The 20,271-nt window shown below is 42.0% G+C and overlaps 3 protein-coding genes across 6 annotated transcripts; 2 read left to right on the top strand and 1 right to left on the bottom strand.

Annotated features, from left to right (window-relative positions):
• The first annotated feature begins 670 nt into the window (after nucleotides 1-670).
• Nucleotides 671-4,622, top strand: LOC113127869 (retinol dehydrogenase 8). The gene is made up of 6 exons (XM_026302743.1): nucleotides 671-779; nucleotides 3,217-3,378; nucleotides 3,493-3,672; nucleotides 3,881-3,974; nucleotides 4,105-4,288; nucleotides 4,395-4,622. Exons 1-6 carry the CDS (start codon nucleotides 671-673, stop codon nucleotides 4,620-4,622), a joined length of 957 nt encoding a protein of 318 aa, XP_026158528.1.
• Nucleotides 4,623-6,526: 1,904 nt separating this feature from the next.
• On the top strand, nucleotides 6,527-14,369 carry palb2 (partner and localizer of BRCA2). Of its 3 annotated transcripts, none has more exons than XM_026302667.1 (13): nucleotides 6,527-6,633; nucleotides 6,835-6,927; nucleotides 7,906-7,965; nucleotides 8,039-8,201; nucleotides 8,508-9,998; nucleotides 10,202-11,724; nucleotides 11,885-12,037; nucleotides 12,399-12,481; nucleotides 12,694-12,843; nucleotides 12,928-13,044; nucleotides 13,173-13,260; nucleotides 13,367-13,575; nucleotides 13,673-14,369. In XM_026302667.1, exons 2-13 carry the CDS (start codon nucleotides 6,850-6,852, stop codon nucleotides 13,890-13,892), a joined length of 4,335 nt encoding a protein of 1,444 aa, XP_026158452.1. In that variant the 5' UTR covers nucleotides 6,527-6,633; nucleotides 6,835-6,849; the 3' UTR covers nucleotides 13,893-14,369. The 3 variants fall into 3 exon arrangements, with proteins under 3 accessions (XP_026158452.1, XP_026158451.1, XP_026158453.1); XM_026302666.1 differs by having other exon boundaries at nucleotides 6,533-6,737; XM_026302668.1 differs by having other exon boundaries at nucleotides 6,550-6,633; nucleotides 6,842-6,927.
• Nucleotides 14,370-14,953: 584 nt separating this feature from the next.
• plk1 (polo-like kinase 1 (Drosophila)) lies at nucleotides 14,954-20,230 on the bottom strand. Of its 2 annotated transcripts, none has more exons than XM_026302715.1 (11): nucleotides 19,526-20,230; nucleotides 18,939-19,107; nucleotides 18,509-18,653; nucleotides 18,330-18,423; nucleotides 17,985-18,210; nucleotides 17,810-17,852; nucleotides 17,545-17,642; nucleotides 17,367-17,444; nucleotides 16,402-16,556; nucleotides 16,119-16,301; nucleotides 14,954-15,992 (listed from the first exon to the last, which is right to left on the bottom strand). In XM_026302715.1, exons 1-11 carry the CDS (start codon nucleotides 19,886-19,888, stop codon nucleotides 15,798-15,800), a joined length of 1,749 nt encoding a protein of 582 aa, XP_026158500.1. In that variant the 5' UTR covers nucleotides 19,889-20,230; the 3' UTR covers nucleotides 14,954-15,797. The 2 variants fall into 2 exon arrangements, with proteins under 2 accessions (XP_026158500.1, XP_026158501.1); XM_026302716.1 differs by having other exon boundaries at nucleotides 17,810-17,849.
• Between the last annotated feature and the right edge of the window lie 41 nt (nucleotides 20,231-20,271).

Here is a 20,271-nt window from a genome sequence, read left to right as displayed (position 1 = left end):
AACCATGAAGAAGGCCTACACTACTGAAAGCAAATGTCCCTGGGGTTTTACAGTTTTGCCTGATGGATGTTTTCTTTTCCAATAATTTAGAGAATAAAATAATGCAGTGGGCAGCATGGTAGCTGAGTGGTTAGCACTGTTGCCTCACAGCAAGAAGGTTCCTGGTTTGAAACCCATCAGGGCCCTTTCTGTGTGGAGTCTGCATGTTCTCCCTGTGCTTGTGTGGGTTTTCTCCAGGTACTCTGGTTTCCTCCCACAGTCCAAAAACATGTATGTCAGGTTGATTGGTGACTCTAAATTGCCCATAGGAGTGAGTGTGAGTGTGTGAGGTTGTTTGTCTCTATGTGGCCCTGTGATGGACTGGTGACCTGTCCAGGGTGGACCCCTGCCTTTCACCCAAAGAGAGCTGGGATAGGCTCCAGCTGGTCCCTGTGACCCTGGTTAAAGAATAAGTGGGTATAGATAATGGATGGATGGAATAATGCAGTTTGACATCACAGGCTTTAGTCTTAATCTTAGTTTCGTTTCCATGTGACTCTGTCTTCTTTATCCTCTTACAGAGGCTCTCGCCTTTATCACCTGTCATCCTGCAGAGCTTGTTGTCTGCTGGTATCTCACTTTGCCAACAGAGCAGAGAATAACAGGTGGAGGCCAAAAGAGCAGAACCAGAATGATGGCGAGTCCCGGACAAAAAGTGGTCCTGATCACCGGCTGCTCCTCCGGTATTGGCCTGAGGATGGCTGTGATGCTGGCCCACGATGAGCAGAAGCGCTACCATGGTAGGTGGACTGTGTGTGTAAGGCAGACAGAGAGGGCGAGCTGAGAGAGAGAATTAATATGTAATTGCAATTGAATTTTGCTTGTGGTGTTCCATACAAATTAATTAGGTATGTTCCCAAATGAAACAGAAAAGGGAAATAGCTTCATAATAAACTAAACTGAGCATGTCACTATCAAGAAAGTTTACCATATCTTTTTAAGATCTGCAGCCCACCCTGACTTCAATCAAGCATAATGTGAGACTGGGAAGTTATAAGTTTTCCTGATTCAAGAGAATTTTCCTAAATGCTCATATCGTTTTGAAAGTTGGAGACTACTAGAATCAGTTGTGTTAGTTGTATCATTGCACATGAATATCAAAGGTCTGGAAAACACATTTCCAGTACCTTATTAATGAAAAACGTCTGCCAGAAAGGCAGGAAGCAGCTTGCACCAGTCACAAACAAGGTCAACAGTGCAATGCAGTTTGCCAAGTTTTAGCACAGTGAAATTCAGTGCACCACCAGCCTGTGTCTAATACAAAGACTTTGTGTAGTCTCCCACAACCAACATCAAACCCTCCCCCAACTAGATTTAGGTAGTCATCTTTAACATAAAGACTTTACATGTCCTAACATGATGTAAATAATTAAGATGGTGACAGATGCTTTATCAAGTGATCTGCCATTTTGCCTTCGTTCGCTTTTTTTACACAATTCTTCTAGTTGCTGGTGATACGCTTACAAGGACCACACCAGTGTCTTTCAGCCATTTCTAATAAATAAAATGCATGCTTTAAATTACAGCTAACCTTTAAGTGCTGCTGTGTTTTGGAGATTTTTGTTCTTGTTCTTCTACTGTTCTAGGTGTCCAATGGTTTTGGGGCTAAAGCCTACAAGCTTAAGTCAGTAAGATCATTGTTATTAAGAAAAGCAGTGCAAACATCATCAGTCAATGGGTGGATTATGGCATTACCATTATTATTATTATTATTATTCTTGCAGATTTACAAACCTCAAGCAAGTTTTCAGTTGGCTGCTACACAATTTTCATGCCAATTGAAAATGAATGTAAAACAATGGATTCTTCTAGTATCAGGATTAAAAATGAATTATCTATATGCATTTGATGTAACCTGAGGTCACTCTTAATACTAAGACAATGGCCAGAGCCAAAGCACAACCTCTGTTAAGTTAATTATCTCCTGGCAGCAGTGCTGATGTTAAGCAGGGAAGCGCTTTTCCTGGAGCAGACACATAACGTGAAGCAAAACACTAGAACTGATGAGTAAACTGGTTGTTGTAACAGAACTGTTTATGACCAGAGACTCTGTGTTAAGCGTATTTAAGATGATCTTTCCAACAGTGACTCTATCTTTAGCAGTAGCCTTTCCACTGGTGTCTTAATTCAGATACTCAGAAGGTGAATTTAGGAGAAAACAGCTCAAGGTTTGTGTGATGTAAGGGATGTACTGTATGTAAACCCACTGGCCTCTGTGTGACTGTTTGTGTGAAATGTATCCTGTTTTCACCCACCACTCTTTGCCTAGACAGCAATATTTCTGTTGCACCTCAATCCCAGTCCTCCATGACCTCTACACGTTTTTCCATTTACTCCTCTGACGAGAACTGTGCACAAACTCAGAGTGGAAAGTCACACATTAAACACCACAAACATGCAATACACGTGTGCATACAGACAGAACATGTGCTGTTGCTGCAGCAGGATTCAAAACATTTTAAACAAATGTTTCTTACATGCAATAGACATGTATCGAGATTACACAACACAACAGTTTTTGTGTGCATGTGTGTCCCAGGGCAGGTTGCCTAATCACACGCCCCTTTACATCAAGAGCCTGAAGGCGTAGCACTGGAGGTGCAGGCTTGGAGGGAGTATTACAGTACATTCATTCACAAACTCACACTTGGAAATTGAATGGGAATTATGAACAGGGGTAGCTACTGGCAAATAGTATTGATGAACAGTTGCACTTGCTCAGTAGCTGCTGAGCAAGTGCTATTACTCATTCTCTGCCACTACACAGAGAGAATGTACCCTGCACATACAGTACTGTGCAGAAGTTTTAGGCAATTAAGACATTTTAGATTCTTGAAGCACAACACCGTCAGCTGTCTGATTGATCCCAGCCCACTGTGCGGGACAACAACCCCATAAAGAACCTAATAGAGTTCACAAAGAACTATTTTCAGAACCAGGAGTCCTGCAGTAGTTGGCTGAATATAAGAAGATTATAAAAATTCTTGTAGAAGAGGTATCTTCCTGAGATCTTCCTGGGTATCTATCTATCAATTTCTATACTAAACAGTAAAGTATGAGCACTTTAGGATATATATATATATATATATATCCTAAAGTGCTCATACTTCACTGTATATATATGTATATATATATATATACAAGTTATGTTTTCCCTTGTCACCCAAACATCCACAGTCATAGCCACGATGCGTGATCTGAAACGCAAAGATAAGCTGGTAGAAGCTGCTGGGGATGCGTATGGGAAAACTCTTTCTCTGGCTGTACTGGACGTCTGCAATGATGAATCTGTCAAACAATGCATAAATGGCATCAAAGACCGGCATGTGGATGTCCTAAGTAAGTGAAAGCATCTCCAAGACATTGTACCTTGGACTTCGACAATGTCTAAAATTTATATTGATTTCATCCTTTCTTCTTGCCTCCTTCGTCTCATTCTTCTCCCCTAACTAGTCAATAATGCTGGTATTGGCCTGGTGGGTCCAGTGGAGAGCATTCCCATTGAAGAGATGAAGAAAGTGTTTGAGACAAATTTCTTTGGTGTGATCCGCATGATAAAGGAGGTGATGCCTGATATGAAGAAAAGACAAGGAGGACACATCATCGTGGTCAGCAGTGTGATGGGACTGCAAGGTGAGTAAAGACAGAGGTGTGAAGGGAGAGGACGCAGGCTGTGGCATAGGTAGAGAGAGAAACAGGTTTGTCTCCTTCAGTATGATTGAAGCAGTATGGATGATGGACAAATTAAAGAGTGGTTGGAAGTGAATGACAGCTAATGGAGTACTGCTGCATGTATTTGTATTGTTTGGAAGTAGAATTAAAATGTATTTTGTCATTGCAGGTGTGGTGTTTAATGATGTTTACGCAGCTTCCAAGTTTGCCATGGAGGGCTTCTGTGAGAGTTTGGCTGTGCAGCTCTTGAAGTTTAATGTCACGTTAGTGTCACTGATGTTATTTCTTCTGATCTCAGTGCTAGTGTAACTGATTTGCCCATAGAACTAACCTTGCTCTGTTGCTACACCTCCATCTTCTTACTGTTCTCCATTATTGTGTCTGTGTCCTCAGATTGTCACTCATTGAGCCAGGCCCAGTGCACACAGAATTTGAGGCAAAGATGATTCAGGAGGTGAAGCAGAAGGAGTGCCCAGGAGCTGATCCTGAAACAGTGAATTACTTCAAGAATGTCTACCTTCCTTCTTCTATTGACATCTTTACGCTACTCGGACAAACACCTGATGACGTTGCCAGAGTAAGTTCTAAAGGACTCTGTAGCTCAGCCTCACTGTGCCTTGTCCTTTTGTCTGCATTGATAATAGATCTGATCTCATTTGTGTCTGTCCACCCTCCGTCTGCAGTGCACCAAGAAAGTGATTGAAGCAAAAAGACCACGTTTCCGTAACCTGACCAACCCCTTTTACACACCTATTGTGGCACTCAAATATGCTGATGAAACTGGGAGCCTGTCTGTCAATGCCTTCTACCACATGCTCTTCAGCATGGGGCCCCTAATGCACGTCTGCATAACCGCCATGAAGTACCTCACCTGTGGATGTCTGAGGAGCAGGGCCATTTCACCAAATTAGAAACTCATGTTTTGTACACAAGTATGAATAACAAAGACACTCTGAATACATACACAAAATCATTATTACAATAACATACACTACCTGTCTAAATCACTTTGCCAGAAATAAAGTCATAAACAAATCCATACATGAACTGTTTTAAAGAGTTTAACTTTTGTGACCTGCCATATATTCTGATGTACAGATGCAGTTTTTTGTGTAATCAACAGACATCTCTATAGTGATAGACTGGAGATTTGTCCAGCATGTACCTCACCTCTTGCCCAGTGTGAGCTGGGACTGGCTCCAGGACAGAGATAAAGTCTGGATACCACACCATAGTCCAGCTGAGAGGAAATACTAGAACAATTTCAAATTTTATTAAGGTACATCTATAGTGTGCCAAATAACTAGGGTTTGCACTTATCAGACAACATACTGTGGCCTGATTTCTTCATCTAAAACTGTCCCAGCCAACCTTGCATTTCAGACTGTTTTAAACAACTGTAATTGGATCAGAGGTCTGTCTTGTTTAATTTGCCTATCTGCACATATATAATTTTTTTTAAAAATTCTGTTAATACATTGGAGCAAGAATGTTGAAATTAAAATTGTCATCTTCCCCTTCCAGGAGTTAGCTTAGTGCTCTTGTTTTTATGACAATGACAACTGCCTCAATAGCTAAATGCACAAATGTTTCATCTCATTTACCTTCTGTTCCAAATGTTAATGCTAATCCAACTGTGGGTGTTGCCATCATGTGTTATGTAATTTAACATTAGGCCACCAGATGCCCCCAATACTGGATTTTTATCCACAATCCAGAAAGTCAATATTTGTGATCTACAGAGATATAACAACTGATATCTTTATACATACACACATCTTTGATAAAGAGTCTTTATATTTTAAGTTCACTTCAGTTCATAGAGCCCTAACCGAGATATGCAGTACGGCTTTTTTTATAGTTTACAGGGGTCAATTTATCAAGCTTTCTTTGACAAAAAGCCACATTTCAGAAAACATACCTGGCTTCATAATTATTTAGAAAAAGTCAGTAATATAAAATTAAATACATGCTACGAAAGGCACAATATTAACACAGAACTGGATTCTTATATTGTTATATTTCTATACATAGCTATAGAAATAGCTACCCAGCCCATGTTCCTTGAGGGCCACTGCTGGGCCTGTTTTCCCATTAAACCCATTGCTTATTACCTGGCCCAGGTGTGTTCAGTCAAACAGACCCTGGATTATACCATTTCGGATGAGAGCAAGAATCTCACTCCATGTTTTTATGTTATAAACTGATTTCATTTTTTATTTAACCTTTATTTAACCAGAAAGGTCCCATTGAGATTGCAAATCTACGTTTCAAGGAAAAAAATAAATTATCACTTTAAACAGCATCTTTACACAAAATACCAAATAAAGATAAGTTACTGAATCTTCAAGGGTCCATGAAAACAGGCGATGCTTTGTTTGTTAGCTAATGTCACATTATTATGGTCCACTGGCGCTAGAGAATAACACTTTCATGATCATTTTTAAAAGCTATTTATACTTTCAGTACGGCCAAGTGTGACCTAATGTCACGCCCTTGAATCTGTGCTAATGTATTACTTTATAAATAAAAGGTTAATACGACATGTTATAAGTTAATTAAGCTAAACTAACTTGTGCCACAATTAATAAAATATAAATAGAAATTTGTACTTCTTAGCACTCTAAACATTTTATAGGTGGAGTAAGAGCACTGTACGATTTTCTGACGAATATGAAACTAATATTTTAGGTATTTTATTGAGTCAAATTCTTTTTTACCTGCTTCGTCTGAGTAATCGAGTCATCGGAGCTCGATTGCTCAAGCCTGTTCCTGCTCCTGAGCAGTCGCGGGAAATAAATCGTAATCGATGCCCGTTTCATCGAACACCAAAATAAACTTCCCATAGATAACCACAGACTCTCTTTAAATCAGCCGCAACTATAGTATATTATTGTCATTTCAACAAAGCAGCTTTATTTTGTAAGTAGACAACTTCACTTTCGCTGTTGACTTTTAACGTTACTAGTTTTTTTTTCTAATCTTACGGTACTTTTGATCTGTACCGTTCGCCCTCTGGTTTAACGGTAGGTAGCTAAGCTAATGTGCTTTTAGAAAGTGAACATAGATTATAAATACAGTTAGCTGTACTACAGATGTGTGTAACCTTTATTCGTGTGTCAGGGCCAAGTGAGCAGGATGGAGCACAGTGTGGGAGACATCCTGCCCTGTGAGGAAAAGCTGAGGACGACACTTTACGGGGATGACACGGAGAAGGTCGGTTAACTTAGCTTACGTCTTTTACTTAGCTAGGTATAGTTATATACAGTACTGTGCAGATGTTTTAGATTCTTATCACACAACACCACCAGGTTTCAGATTGATCCTAGGTTCGTTGTGCTGGACAACAAGCCCATAAAGAACCTCATGAAGAACTATTTTCAGAGAACCAGGAGTCCTGCAGCAGATGGTCTGACCCCCACAGAGCTCTGATCCCAGCTGTGTGGAGTCAGTCTGGGTCCACATGAAGAGACAGAAACACTGGGACAGCCTGAATGCAAAGTACCAGGAGAAACTGTGTGCAGGTCAAACCAAAGAGAACTGCTGCTGGTTGAAGGGCAAAGGGGAGAGCTGCAGATACTGATTAGGTTTAGGTTTGGTTCCTTTACTGCACTTTGGATGAAGTTAACTGATAAATGAGAAACTATTTATGTCATTTATGTTTAAAGCATTCCTTGTGTATTTTAGTGCCTAAAACTTGTGCACAGTACTGTATATATACCACAGTGTAGAACTAGTAACTCATGCAAATGTACTGCATGCAAAATCCTACTTAAGTAAAACTGCACAATATAGCATACTTAAAGCCATTCTAAGTAAATATGTTCTTTATGCATTACTGCTTTAATGGTGCAGCTTGTAATGGTGGAGATTTGAATGACTTTATATTGCTGGGTAGTTTTTGAATTTCACCCTGGGGATCAGTAAAGTTTTATTTTACTCTATTTAAAAGAACACTGTTTCATTGGTTGGTTATTATATTGTGTATAAAAAATCTCTAAAGTACTATATTTACCTCTGGAATTATTGTGGAGTAGAAGTATATAGCATAAAAAATACTACACATTTTATAATCTAATTACCTGAAAATTAAAATAAAGGAAAAGTACTTTTCACCACTTTCATTTGTCTGCACACTTTAGTCACATAAAGTACAACCATCTGTTCTCATATATTCATATTTTCCTCACTTAGCTTCGTAGGAAGTTGGCACTGTTACAAAAGGAATACATCAGGACAGCCCACAGACTACAGGTAAGATTTTCACTTTTCTTTAAAATGTCAAATTTAGACAAACTTTGTCTCATATATGTGGACTTGCTCACAGCGTGCTGAGCGTCTGGATGCAGTGCGGAGACATGTGAGGAGCAGGATCACTCAGCAGAACCAACAGGACCAGAGCAACCCAGAGGTAACATCTAACCCCTGTCTCAACCCTAAGACTCTGGACTCCACCGATACAACAAGCCAGTGTCAGAAACTCACTGAAGGTGAGTCAGCTGACTATGACGGGAACACAGTTAATCTCTACAGTTTTACAAAACTGCAATAATAATAATAATTAGTGCCAGATAAGACTGAAGGAGAGAAAGTCATTTAAGAAAATTCACTTTATGTATTCTTCCACTGTTTAATGGTGTTTGACATATTTGACACACACAAAACGCTTCCAAATGTGTCCACCCCAAAACAGAAAGCATTTATATATATATGTTTGAGGTTACATTACTCTGGAAAGATACAAAATTCGAATAAATAAAAAAATAAGTAATACAATTATAAAAATGTGTCACCAGGCTCGGCAGATTCTGATCACTCCAAAAGGAGTCAGGTGATCAGGTTCCAGCTGCCCTCTGATTCCAGCAATGACATAACTAGAGGCCACAGATCCAGCCCCGCCATGCGCCTCAGGTCTCGGCAGAGCCGCCAACGCTGGGAAAGGAGAAGTGTTGAGGCCTGCAAGATCACAGATGACAAAGACAAAGGACAGGAGCAGAATGAAAGGATGGAGACTGCTAGAGAAGAAGGACAAGAAGAGAAAGTGAAATTAACAGAAGCAGATGTGGATGAAAGTGATGAGCCACTTTCTGCTTCAGAGTCTGAGTCTCCTTCTCTGCTGCTTCCACACTGGAACAGAGACACAAACAATAAAACAGGAGACATGGAAGGTACGGAGATGCAAAGATATCAGCAACAACGAGAGAAAGAGACTGAACTGAGAACTGAATGGAAACAAGAATTAGAGTCATCCTCTTTCCCATTCAAATATTGGAAAGATTCTCTGCAAACCGAAGAAAGAAGACTAGATGGTTCACTAAATGGACAAAGGAAGGAGATGCAGGGAGCAGAGGATGTTAAGTGTATTAGAGAACAGAGGGAAATTAAGGTTTGTGAAGAGAACAGTAATAAAGATGCTGAACAAAATGCAGCAGAGAAAATAGAAAATAAAACCAAACACAATACCATGGAAATAAAAGAGAACAGGGCTGGGATAGAAGGAGCTGAAAAACGTGTGGGTGTCCTAGACTCCTGTACTTTAGTGGAGGGACTACTTTTCCCAGCAGAGTATTATGTGCGAACCACAAGACGTATGACAATTTCACAGACTCAGCCTGACATGCAGGCCATCATACTGTCCCAGCTGAGCACAGGGCGACAGCGCAGGAGACGTGGCCGCGGGAGAGGTTTGAATAGGAACACACACACCAGTGAACATTCAAATCAACACGTACCTTCGGCAGATTCCCCCTCTCAGACAGATGCACCTGTAGATCCTCATAAATCATCATATGTACAGGCTCCTGATGCATCTCCTGAACTCGCCAGTAACAACCAAAGCTCCAATGAGATTTCAGATCAAACCTCTGCTAGCCCTCTGCTAACCACCAGAGAAGCTTTCACGTCTGCTGCAGCCTGTGCTACTCGTCCAAGGCGAGGCAGGAGGCGGGGGAGAGGTAGGGGCAGAGGGACATCTCAGACCCCACGATCCTCTCTAAACACCAATCATTTAGGCCATGGTCAAACTTCAAACAATACCAGGACTTCTGGAACCCCAGTCTCTTGCTCTCCATCTGTTCATGTAGCTGATGGGCCACAGCCTTGTCTCACTTTACAAGAAGATGCTCCAGTGCCAGACGGCCCCCCACCAGCATCTATCCACAGCACAGCTATGCTGCATTCCTCTGGGGAACAGGGAGCTCAGTCCTGCCCTGCATCTGGAAGTTTGCAGAAGGTCTACCCCATCTTTGTGAAAAGCAGTATCAGCACATCATCACAGATGAACACAAGTAAGTCTCGAACGTTATCATTTTGATGAAGGTAGAATTTAGTGACATGGGTAATACACTGCATTAGTGTAGATAGGCTTTATTAAGCAGTAGCTGCAGAGACAATATTGGATAAATTCATTGTTGGTCTGACTTTTTAAATTATACCCTACCTGTCAGTGTAATCTCACATGGTCACTTTTTCTACTTTATGTGTCCTCCAGGTGGTGCAAACTGGCAGTCTCTCCTCTTGCCCTCCCCTCCACCAACCCAAACTCCCATTCACCCTCTGCCCTTTCAGTCCCTTGGCCTGTTGGTCAGCAGTATAAGGAATTTTGACGTCAACCAAGATTTCCATCTCCCCGATGACCAGTTTGCCTCCCTGAAACTACACAAACTTCGGAAAGTTGCTGTGGAATCAGGAGTAGAATATTTCACATCACCATCTAACAACACACGCAGCAGCTACCGCCGCTCTGACACTTTCTGTGCTAGCAGCAATGAGCCCGTGATTCCATGTTCTCTACCACTCAGCCTCACGCCCACAATTTCTGATCCACTTAATTTCACTGATCATAAACAAACTACTACTCAGTGTGAAGAGCTCCACAACTTGTCAACAGACCACAGGCTTGCAAGTCAGGCCTTACCTGAAGGATTGTCCAAGCAAGATACCAGAGAAACCTGTGGAGAGCAGCAGACTGAAAACCTCCACACAGAGACTCACATCTGCTCAACAGATTCTGTGTCAGTGACTGAAGACTGTGATGCAAATGTCATAAATCAGTATAAAGAACATGAAACTGTGACTTTGAATAGTCATAACCAGAATAGTATCTCAGCCAGCAACACGCACAGATCTTTACACCAGCCTGTTAAACCTTATTTAAACCATGTAGACAGAGCAGCAGGCAACGTGATGGATCAGGTCATTGGACATTTAGATGAACTTAAAATCCAACAGCTTGCATCAGAAAAACAAACAGATTGTGCTGGTGTAGTCCATCCTTTGAAGGATCAGCTGCCTGAAACCCACCTAACAGAACACAAGGCAATTGTCAGTCCTCTTTCCTTTGATTGCCCTCTACAGGAAACACTTGACAAGCCTTCTAACAAATGCACTGCTACAGTGGCATTTAATGACATAGAATCTCCAGAAGACTCTAATGGAAAGCATCTGACTGTGAAATCTCCTGCCAGAGATTCAAAGGAACCCTGCAAACTCACCGCACGTTCCCCCAAAGACAGATCAGTGGAAAATAAAGATGAAGAGAAGAGCATAGTGCCTCAGTCTGCTTACTCTGAGCTCATACTGAGCTCTCCTCTGGCTTCAGCACCCTGTCCCTTGATAACCCCACCTGTGCCCTCCTCTGCTCTACTCTCCAGCCCCACACTACCCTCCCTAGGATTCACCCCACGCTCTACCCTCCCCCCGACCTCCTCCCCTGCTGCCCCTTGTCTCACGCTGCCTCCCAGTCACAGCCCGTCCACCCAGGCCCTCTCCCCTCCCCCTCTCTCTCCTTTTCCATCCCTCGCTTGCCCCCCTGCTAGCCAGCCTCCTGTCTCACCCTCCAGTCAGAATCCATCTTCATTACAGCCATCAAATGCACATGATCAGTGTCAGAAGGTTGAAACAGCTACCTGTCCTACTGTGTCCAGTATCCATCCGCAGGGCTCTGGTGGAGAGGTGGGCGTGAGAACAGAGGAGACAAAGAAACACGTGTTGAGATGCACATACACATTAAAGGTAAACTGTTTTACTTGTCTTACAATTAACAGCTAATATTTGGCTTCAGCATTTTAAGTTTTTCATTGGAGTTAAAGTGAATCATCCAAAGAAATGTGTGTATCTGTAGCATCAGTAACATTTTCTTAGTGAATGATTGTGTATTTGTGTGTGTGTTCAGGCCCCAGCTGGAGGATGTGTGGTAGACGCATGCTGTCTGACTGGACATGCAGGCGATTTGTGTGTAGCAGCAGCAGGAAAATGGGCAGTGTGCCTGTGGAGTCAGATTTCAGCAAACAACTGGAGCTTAACACACACTTGGACCTTCAATAAGGTGAGTACTTTTTGTGTGTCTTAAAGATACCGTGTTGTGCCTGTTTCGTTTCTATCTTGCACATGTAGGACTTCATGCTTGTAAGGAAGCATGTAGCAGAAGTTGCGTCCTGCTGTCTGTTTTATGGTTTTCCATTGAATGACAGATGGTGGTGCTAAAGTACCTATAGTAATACAACAACAGACATGAAAACCACTAGTAGGCATGGACGAAAGGTTTGGAGTGTTTTCAACATTTGGTGTGTGAGGAACATATTGCATTTTATTAGGCCTGAAGGATACACAATTTGCTTTTTGTTTACAACAAAACTGCAAAGGGAAATTTTAAAGCTTGATTTATTTTTACGTTTTCATTTTTACAGCCAGTGATTAATGTGTTTCCTGTCCCGGATGCTGCTGGGCTGATCTGTGTGACTCTGGGTCAGTTGGAAATCAGAGAAGTGAGGTGAATAGTGCCTGGCATGTACTTTTAACATTTTGGGTCAGTTGTCTAAACAGGAGTTAGCCCATGTGTCAAACTAATGTTTCATTGCTTACTGAATTTAGATTCAGCTCTGTGTCTATGTGTGCGTGCGTGTGTGTGCGTGCGTGCGTGTGTGTGTGTGTGTGTGTGTGTGTGTGTGCGTGTGTGTGTGTGTGTGTTCTCCATGTGCACAGGATACTGTCATGCTCCAGCCTCGTCCAAGTGTTGCTGTGTGACGGGAGCATCCAGGCTGTGGTTGGTGTGTCTAACTCCAGAGTGATTACCTCCTCTGACTCAGCAGCAGGTTCCACCCTGCAGGTGTTTGACATGTCAGACAACAACAGGTAACACAGCATTGGTGCTATATTTATCTTCTGTCAGCTACTCTATCAGTGTGCAGGTGTTTCAGTGTCTCATCTATCCTTCAGCACCCTGAGCTCTCAGCCTCTTGTGTCTCCTGGTGTTTGTGTTGGGGCCCTCGCCTCAGTGGATGGACTTCCTGATGCCCTGATTGGCACAGACGAGTGCAAACACCTCTTCATCTGGTAAGAAACATCAGGACTGATCTATGTTTACTGTTGTCAGTGATGGAGACTGATCTAGGCATGGTGTTCATGTGTGCTGGTGCAATTTACGTTTTACACGTTTTGTGTTTTTGGTTTCTTTGTTATAGGAATGTGAAGACTGGACAGCTGCTGCGGACAGTCACCCTGGGAGATGATTTATCACACACAGCCTGTCTCAGAGGATACTCCTGCTGTGTAAGGCTACTGCTGCTTGTTGTTGTACAAATAGCTGTGCCACCTTAACTGTGTCACTCTTCATATTGTCTTACTCTTGTTTGTGAATGTGTGTGTTTGTGAGCAGGGCGTGTTATTTGTCCTGCTGCAGCATCAGTTGCTCAGCTCCTTGGAGGAAGAAGAAAATGAAGCCAAAGTAAAAGATCAAATATTTTCAGAGGAGGGGAAGGAGGAGGAGAAGAAGACAGCCTTTTTCTCTTTGGTGGCTGTTAACCCAGTCAGTGGAAAGTCTGTCCTGGCCACCCGACTGTATCCGCCCAAAGCCTGGTCTGGCAGGTGAGATGAGGACTGACTATGTGAGATGTGGTGGGTGTCTGTATGTATACATTCCTCTAACAATCACCACTCCTCTCTACCTCTGTGTCTCCTGCAGACTATGTGAAGCAGATGTTAGCAGCTGCACTGTGGTTGGTCTGAGTCAGAGCGGCTGTGTGTGTGTGTGGGAGCTCAGAAATCGGGGGGCCTCTGGGATGGTGTGGGCTCCTGAGAGCGAAGGTTGGCAGCTGGCTCGCTGGGGCGGGCAAGATATGCTGTTGACAGGCCATCACAACGGAAACATTACTCTACACTGCTACAGGTCGTGCCAGACCTGACTGCAAATAAAAATACAGACTGTAAGAGCCATTGTATGAATGTTTACATGAGGATTTTGACATCAATGCTTCGGTTTAGAGACACATAAACACTTCATCACTTTTGTTCATTCTCCCTCATCTTGAATGCATTGTAAAGAGAGTCTGTGGCTTCCCTTGAGGACACAGCTTGAAGAAATTGAGCTTTCAGTTACAGGATTGTCTGTACTCTCCTGACCACTGCTAAAATATGGGAACTCTTATAAACTGAACATATCCCAATGAGCTGATAAAATTTGTTTTCCTCCAGCCTTTGGAAGTGATTTTAGAGCCTGTTAGTGTGATGATGTCTTATCTAATTTCACTTTTTAGACCTTCACATTTTATTACTGCTGTTTGAACTGTTCATTGTTCACTTAAATACATGTTTTACATGAAAATAAGTGCTGCCAAAGGTTTTTATAATTCACAATAAACTTTTGTCTGATTTTTGTTATATTTTCTGTTTTTAACTGTCAATTGAAAGTTAAAATTTGATTATTTTTTTTTTCAACTTTTCAAACTGAGTTTGCTTTTTCAAAACAATTTACACAGAGGTCTTTTTCACAACTGACAATGAGTAGTAAAACAAAAAGGAAACACATTTTGAAATTATATAAAAAAAGTGTCCTGTTAAGCCAAGTCAGCAACCCAAGCACAATGCAACCCTGAAACTAACCCACTTAAGTGAAATGCAGTTAGTTTTAATGCTTTTGATTACAGTTCTGATTTGAAGAAATATCCAAGTGATAATGTTTCCAATGTTAAGTAAAAAAAAAAGTCTTCATAAGCAGCAGCACTTTAGTAAGTGCTTTTTTGAGGCCAAGATGTGAATTACAGAATTTAAGTAAATGCCTTTCACAGAATCTCACTCCAGGTTCTTTCAATAATAGTATTACCTGAACCATGGCAATGAAAATTAATCTCAAGATTGTTTTGTCAGTCTCTTGTAGTTCACGCATTTGTATGCAGTCAAAAAAAAAAAAAAAAAAAAAAAAATCACATGACCAACAACTAAATCCTAAATTACAAAACTAAATTGATCTTGTTCAAAAGAATCTTTATTTAAATGAGTAAAAATCTTTACAACACTTATACATATTCAGCAGTATGTACAAGTTTGTACATCATGTTGAAAATGACATCTAAAAGACATAGAAAAAAACATCAGGAAGAATGTACATGATGAAGACGTCGAGACATGGTCCATTTCTCTACATAGGGCACAGATAAAACTAGAGAAGCAGACCAGATTTCCCCCCCCCCATCCACACAGCCAGCCTCAATCTCACGTTTGTCCAATGGGATTTAGGTACAGAAGTGCATTTGATATATGAACAACTGCAAACAAATAACCAAAAAGAATCACAGAACCTTCCAACTTCAAGATCAATTTGAACAGGAAATGCTGAATACGTTCGAGGGGGTACCTGGCCTCTAGGCCATTGTCAGCTGGGACTGGATCCAGCACCCCCATGACCCTGGATGAGCAGACGTGATGGCTGTATGGATGGAATGCTGAATATTCATCTTGACTTGTTTGAACGTAGGGTCAACCTGACCTGCTGTGGTGTCAGTGATCCAGCCGTCCTTGTTTACGCCAACAGGCACATGTTTATCAAGAATAAGATTATTCAAGGAAATTAAGATAACTGCAGTGAGATTGTATTAACAGGAGAAAAACAAAAAACAGAGACTCAAATTAAACTTTCATGTACAACATATAAGATTAGGTTTCATGGTACATGTCAAAGTCTCAAAAATGACCAATAATATTCAATACAACACAGGAGAATTTCAGGGTCTGTCTTGTGCTCAGAGGCTGGCAGAGTGGAAGAAGTAGCTTGTGAGTAGAGACGGTGATTGAAGACTTAGAGAAAAGGTGGTCTATTGTGCAGCACCAGAAGGTTTGCTGGCCAGCAGCTTCTCTACCATGAGCTTGGCGTAACGAATGCGGCTGGCCAGCTCTTTACAGCAGCCAAACTCCTCCAGCAGAGACAGCTTGTAGGTGCGGAAGTCTCTTTTCTCATCAATGTAGGTCACTGCAGCCATCAGCGGACACAGGATCAGCTTGGTGTGGTCCTGGAGTAAAGAGGTTAGTGAAAATATAATTTCAGATTTGGAGAACATGAACATTTAACAAGCTGGGATTTGGAGAAGTAGGTGAGGTCGAGTATAAAAAAAAAAAAAAAAACCACTGTCTCGAACCTGGAAGAAGTTGATCTGAACGGTGCCATTGGTGAGGTGCAGGACGATGGCGCTCTTTGTTCTGAACCACAGGGTGAGATAAGGCAGCCGTGCCAACTCATCTCCTTCCCGCCGTGCCATGTTTGCACCAGCCTTTAACAGGTGCTCACTCATGTAGTTTCGGAAGTATTTCAGCAACGTTATCTGCAAAGCAAAAGAACAAAGTAATGCAACACACATACAACAAGAAATTTAAATTCAAATCTAAAAGAGAAAAGCATCTCTGCTGAGTAAAACCGCTGACCTTCTTATTGAGAGAAGAAGGGTAGGAGCGCACACTGAGGTACGATTCAGCCCCTGCCTTGTCGATGTACTGTAGACTGTCTCCGTCAGTGTACATGATCAGACGTGTGTAATCATTGAACAGCACACCCACGCTGTTGTCACACAGTTGGTAACCTGAAAAACACAAGCTCACTTATTGTAAACACGAAATGTGTTACAACTGTGTGTCATCTCCTGCACAACGATACAAGATACAGGTGTCATTTAACAGGAATTCTGCACTGCAATGTTAAATTTACAATCTGAGAATTACCACTGGCAGATTGCAGCCACAGCCCAACTGATTCTTATTTTTTGCAGAGAACATTAATGGATGAGCTTAAAAAACACTGACATGACTACATTACTCCTGAGTGCCCAGTTTAAAGATCAAGTTAATTTTTGTGACCAATATACATGAAGGTTTACTGCTTAAAACTGTTGCTGTTCCCTGGTGGACAAGTCATGTAATAGCATCACTGCTTCTATACTTTAAAAAAAAAAAATCAAGTCACTTTAAGTCACCTTTTCATTTCTGTTATTCTTCACTTTGATATTACACAAATTGATCATCCTGCACTTTTTAATCAGTTAGGCTGAAATAGTGATAGAAAATCTTGTCATGCATCCAGATCAAACTGCTAGTTCTAACAGAATCTGCAAATGAATTATTGCATTTAAGAACTCCTTGTACAAGGAAAAAATATTTTGTGTATTTAAAGTAAAGTAGCTAAAGTATTGTGCACACTGATTACCATCTTTTACACACTGAAGCCAACCTTCATACACCAATTTGTAAATTTAATTATTTTTATGTCAAATTACTGATCATCATTGTATGTAAGAAATAAAATGGCTGTTAAAACATCTTGTTCAATCTGAATTGACAAAATGGCAAAAAGGTTTAGAAAATTAGTCCAGTCAGTAGATGGATGGGAGTCTTACCTAATCCATACTTGTCAGAGTAGTCAACCCATTTGCTGATCCAGAAGATGGGAGTACATGCAGGATCCTCTGCCTCTTCTATAAACACACAAATACTTAGGCTTTGCAGTTTTGACACAAGAAAGAATGTGCAGCACATACTAAAACAACTTAACTGAACTGAAGAGTCCACACTCACCTTGGCGTATGACCGCCTTCTCAGCAGGTTTGGTAGCAATGATACTGTTTAGCTGATCCAGCATGTCTTTCAGGTGGGTTTGTAATGGCTCAGGCTCCCTACACATGCGTGCACACACAAAGAAATCAAAACATTTACGCACATGAAAATACAGCTCGCATTAGATGTGCCACAAAAGTTCTGCATAATAAATCAGCTTTTCCATCCAGATAAAGTTGTAGCCGAACAAATCAAATGTGAAAAATAAGAATTTGATCCATCTTACCTTGGTGCAGGGCCATCCTTCATGTCCATCTTCTCTGTTCCTGCTGGAGAGAGAAAACCAAACCATTAACGTCAAACACGGTCTCACCCACAGCCTGCAAAATATTTCAACATAATTTTAATAATCTGAAAACCTGACTAAATTATAGTCTTTCAAGTACAGCTGTGACCATTACCCTTGTTGTTTATAGCAGTTAGTGGGCGTCTCTGGCTGAGCTCCACGGCTGTGGAAGGGGCAATTGAGAAGCGTGGCGGCACAGTGAGGCACGTAGTGGGCAGACGTGCGGGGATGTAGCCAGACGTGAAGAACTCATCCATTTCCAGTTCAGCGACTGTGGGCCTCTGGGCGGGATCAGCATGTAGCATTCGCTTGATGAGTGAGGCTGCGGCCGGGTTGATGTGCTGCCCAAAATCAGCAGATTTATTATGAGAGGAGTGAGGGGCAAATTAGATATGTAAAAACACAAAACCTAAACAACATATTTTAAAAGAACATTGTCAGCTAGCTTATTCAAGCTTACCCAGGGGATGGTGTAGCTGTTTTTCTTGATGCGGTTGTAGGTCTCCTTCAGACAGGAGGTCTCAAAGGGGGGCTTACCCACCAGCAAAGTGTACCTGAGAGAATGCAGACAGGGCAGGACTTAACTGACTGGGCTGAGAACAGTGTCGTTCCTAAAGGTGCTTTGGCTTTCAAACTTACAATATACAGCCAAGTGACCAGACGTCTACTTCATAGCTGTGGCCTTTCTTACAAAGCACTTCAGGTGCAATGTAGTTGGGTGTTCCACACAAGGTCTTCTTTCTCTCACCATCAAACTCGATCTTGGTGGCCAGGCCAAAGTCCCCTAGAGAAGAAAGATGCACAGGCTGTTGTAAAGCAGCAGTCTACAAATGGATGCATTTTGCACATTTATGTTCTTCAATGTGCTTTTCCCCTTTGAGACATAATTTCAGATTTGGTTCCACATATTTCCCTCGCATATACTCATCCAGGAAGCGTAAGGAAGGGCCGGGGTGTGTCCTTTCCTTTGTAGCCAGACCAACAGGTTTGTTTGAGAGTCTGGATAAATGACATATGTCTTAAATATGACAGGAGAACTGGAGTCAGGGTGAGTCATTTGCATATTTACCTATCTTCAGGTCCATATCGTCATTGAGGAAGATGTTGCCCAGTTTCAGGTCTCTGTGGATGACTCTGTTGTTGTGCAGGTACTGCACACCCTTGAGCAGCTGTGTCATGTAGTAACGAGCCTCTGGCTCGGTCACCGCTTTACGACGCTTGTGCAGCTCCAACAAGGACTAAAACGGAAAAGAGCATGATTTGGTTAGTGGGCCCCAACAGGCTGAGGATAAATATCTAATAGCCAGTCTGTAGCCATCCGTCTCTTATGCTTTTAAAATGAAACTTTAACTATAATGCAGCCTTGAAAGGAATGTGGGTTATTGTGAAATGACCCGATTTAAACTCAAACCTAAAACTGTTGTTAATGAACCGGACACTGACTCCTAATAATTCAGCAAAGGTAAATAACTTTTGGCATAAGGACCTGCAGGGTTTATTTAAGATGTGACCATGTTCACATTTCAGTGAACGTCACCTCCACCGGGTCGAGGAGAAAACGGAAGGGACCGCGGCGAGAACCGTTGGCCCTGACAAATGTGCTCACTGGAACAAAAACTGTGTGAGGTTACGGTCCGTTTGTATTTATACACTCACCCTTCTCCTGCAGATTTCAAGAACAACAAAGACAAAATCGTCGTCTTCGAAAAAGCCGTGGAAGCCCACGATGTTGGGATGGCTCAGACTCTTGTGTATGGCGATCTCAGAGGTCATTTTCTCCCTCTGGTGCTGCTTCAGGATCAGGGACTTGGGCACAATTTTTCCGGCGAAAACCTGCTTCGTCTCCACATCAGTGATTTCGAAGCACTTGGCAAAACCACCTTTCCCGAGGAATCTCCCCCTCGTGTACCTTTTCATGGTGCGTGGGTCCACCAGAATATCTGGGATTTCTTTCAGAGGAGCTGATTTCGGGTCGGCATGTACCGACGGATTCGCCGGCTTCGGAAGACCTGCACTCATTCTGGCTTACAGTTCTCTTCGGCGTATTAAAATAAACGTTTAAAACCCGTCAGCAGTCGAGGGATCGAAAAAAAAAACTTTAAGGGTTACACTATTGTTAACCCTAACCTCAACCGACGTTAGTTAGCCTGGAAGCTAACCTGCTCCCATACACTTCTGAATTCAAATAAAAACCAACGATAATCGCCTTTAAACGCAAACGTTATTCTATCATTGGATGCAACGAGTAGCGCATAAGAATCTCAAAATGTAAAAAAAACTGAGGTAGATATGAAATTAATCGCCAGCCTGATCCCTCGACGGCCACAGCGTTACCCCGTTCTGCCTTTTGACAACAGTCTCTGCTACAAGTTTAAATTGCTGCCTCGGTCGTTACGACGCTC

The sequence above is a fragment of the Mastacembelus armatus genome, chromosome 1 (genome assembly GCF_900324485.2).
Source record: "Mastacembelus armatus chromosome 1, fMasArm1.2, whole genome shotgun sequence".
In the NCBI taxonomy this organism is placed as follows: domain Eukaryota; kingdom Metazoa; phylum Chordata; class Actinopteri; order Synbranchiformes; family Mastacembelidae; genus Mastacembelus; species Mastacembelus armatus.
Note: the sequence above shows the minus strand (reverse complement) of the source record. Positions and strands in the feature narration are given on the sequence as shown.

Coding starts and splice junctions, on each gene's coding strand:
- LOC113127869 (XM_026302743.1), top strand. CDS start 671: ATGATGGCGAGTCCCGGACAAAAAGTGGTCCTGATCACCGGCTGCTCC. Junction 3,379..3,492: donor CCGGCATGTGGATGTCCTAA/GTAAGTGAAAGC, acceptor TCCCCTAACTAG/TCAATAATGCTGGTATTGGC. Junction 3,975..4,104: donor CTCTTGAAGTTTAATGTCAC/GTTAGTGTCACT, acceptor CTGTGTCCTCAG/ATTGTCACTCATTGAGCCAG.
- palb2 (XM_026302667.1), top strand. CDS start 6,850: ATGGAGCACAGTGTGGGAGACATCCTGCCCTGTGAGGAAAAGCTGAGG. Junction 8,202..8,507: donor GTGTCAGAAACTCACTGAAG/GTGAGTCAGCTG, acceptor ATGTGTCACCAG/GCTCGGCAGATTCTGATCAC. Junction 12,844..12,927: donor GACATGTCAGACAACAACAG/GTAACACAGCAT, acceptor TCTATCCTTCAG/CACCCTGAGCTCTCAGCCTC.
- plk1 (XM_026302715.1), bottom strand. CDS start 19,888: ATGAGTGCAGGTCTTCCGAAGCCGGCGAATCCGTCGGTACATGCCGAC. Junction 18,654..18,938: donor CGATATGGACCTGAAGATAG/GTAAATATGCAA, acceptor TTTCTTCTCTAG/GGGACTTTGGCCTGGCCACC. Junction 17,643..17,809: donor AAGGATGGCCCTGCACCAAG/GTAAGATGGATC, acceptor ACGCATGTGTAG/GGAGCCTGAGCCATTACAAA.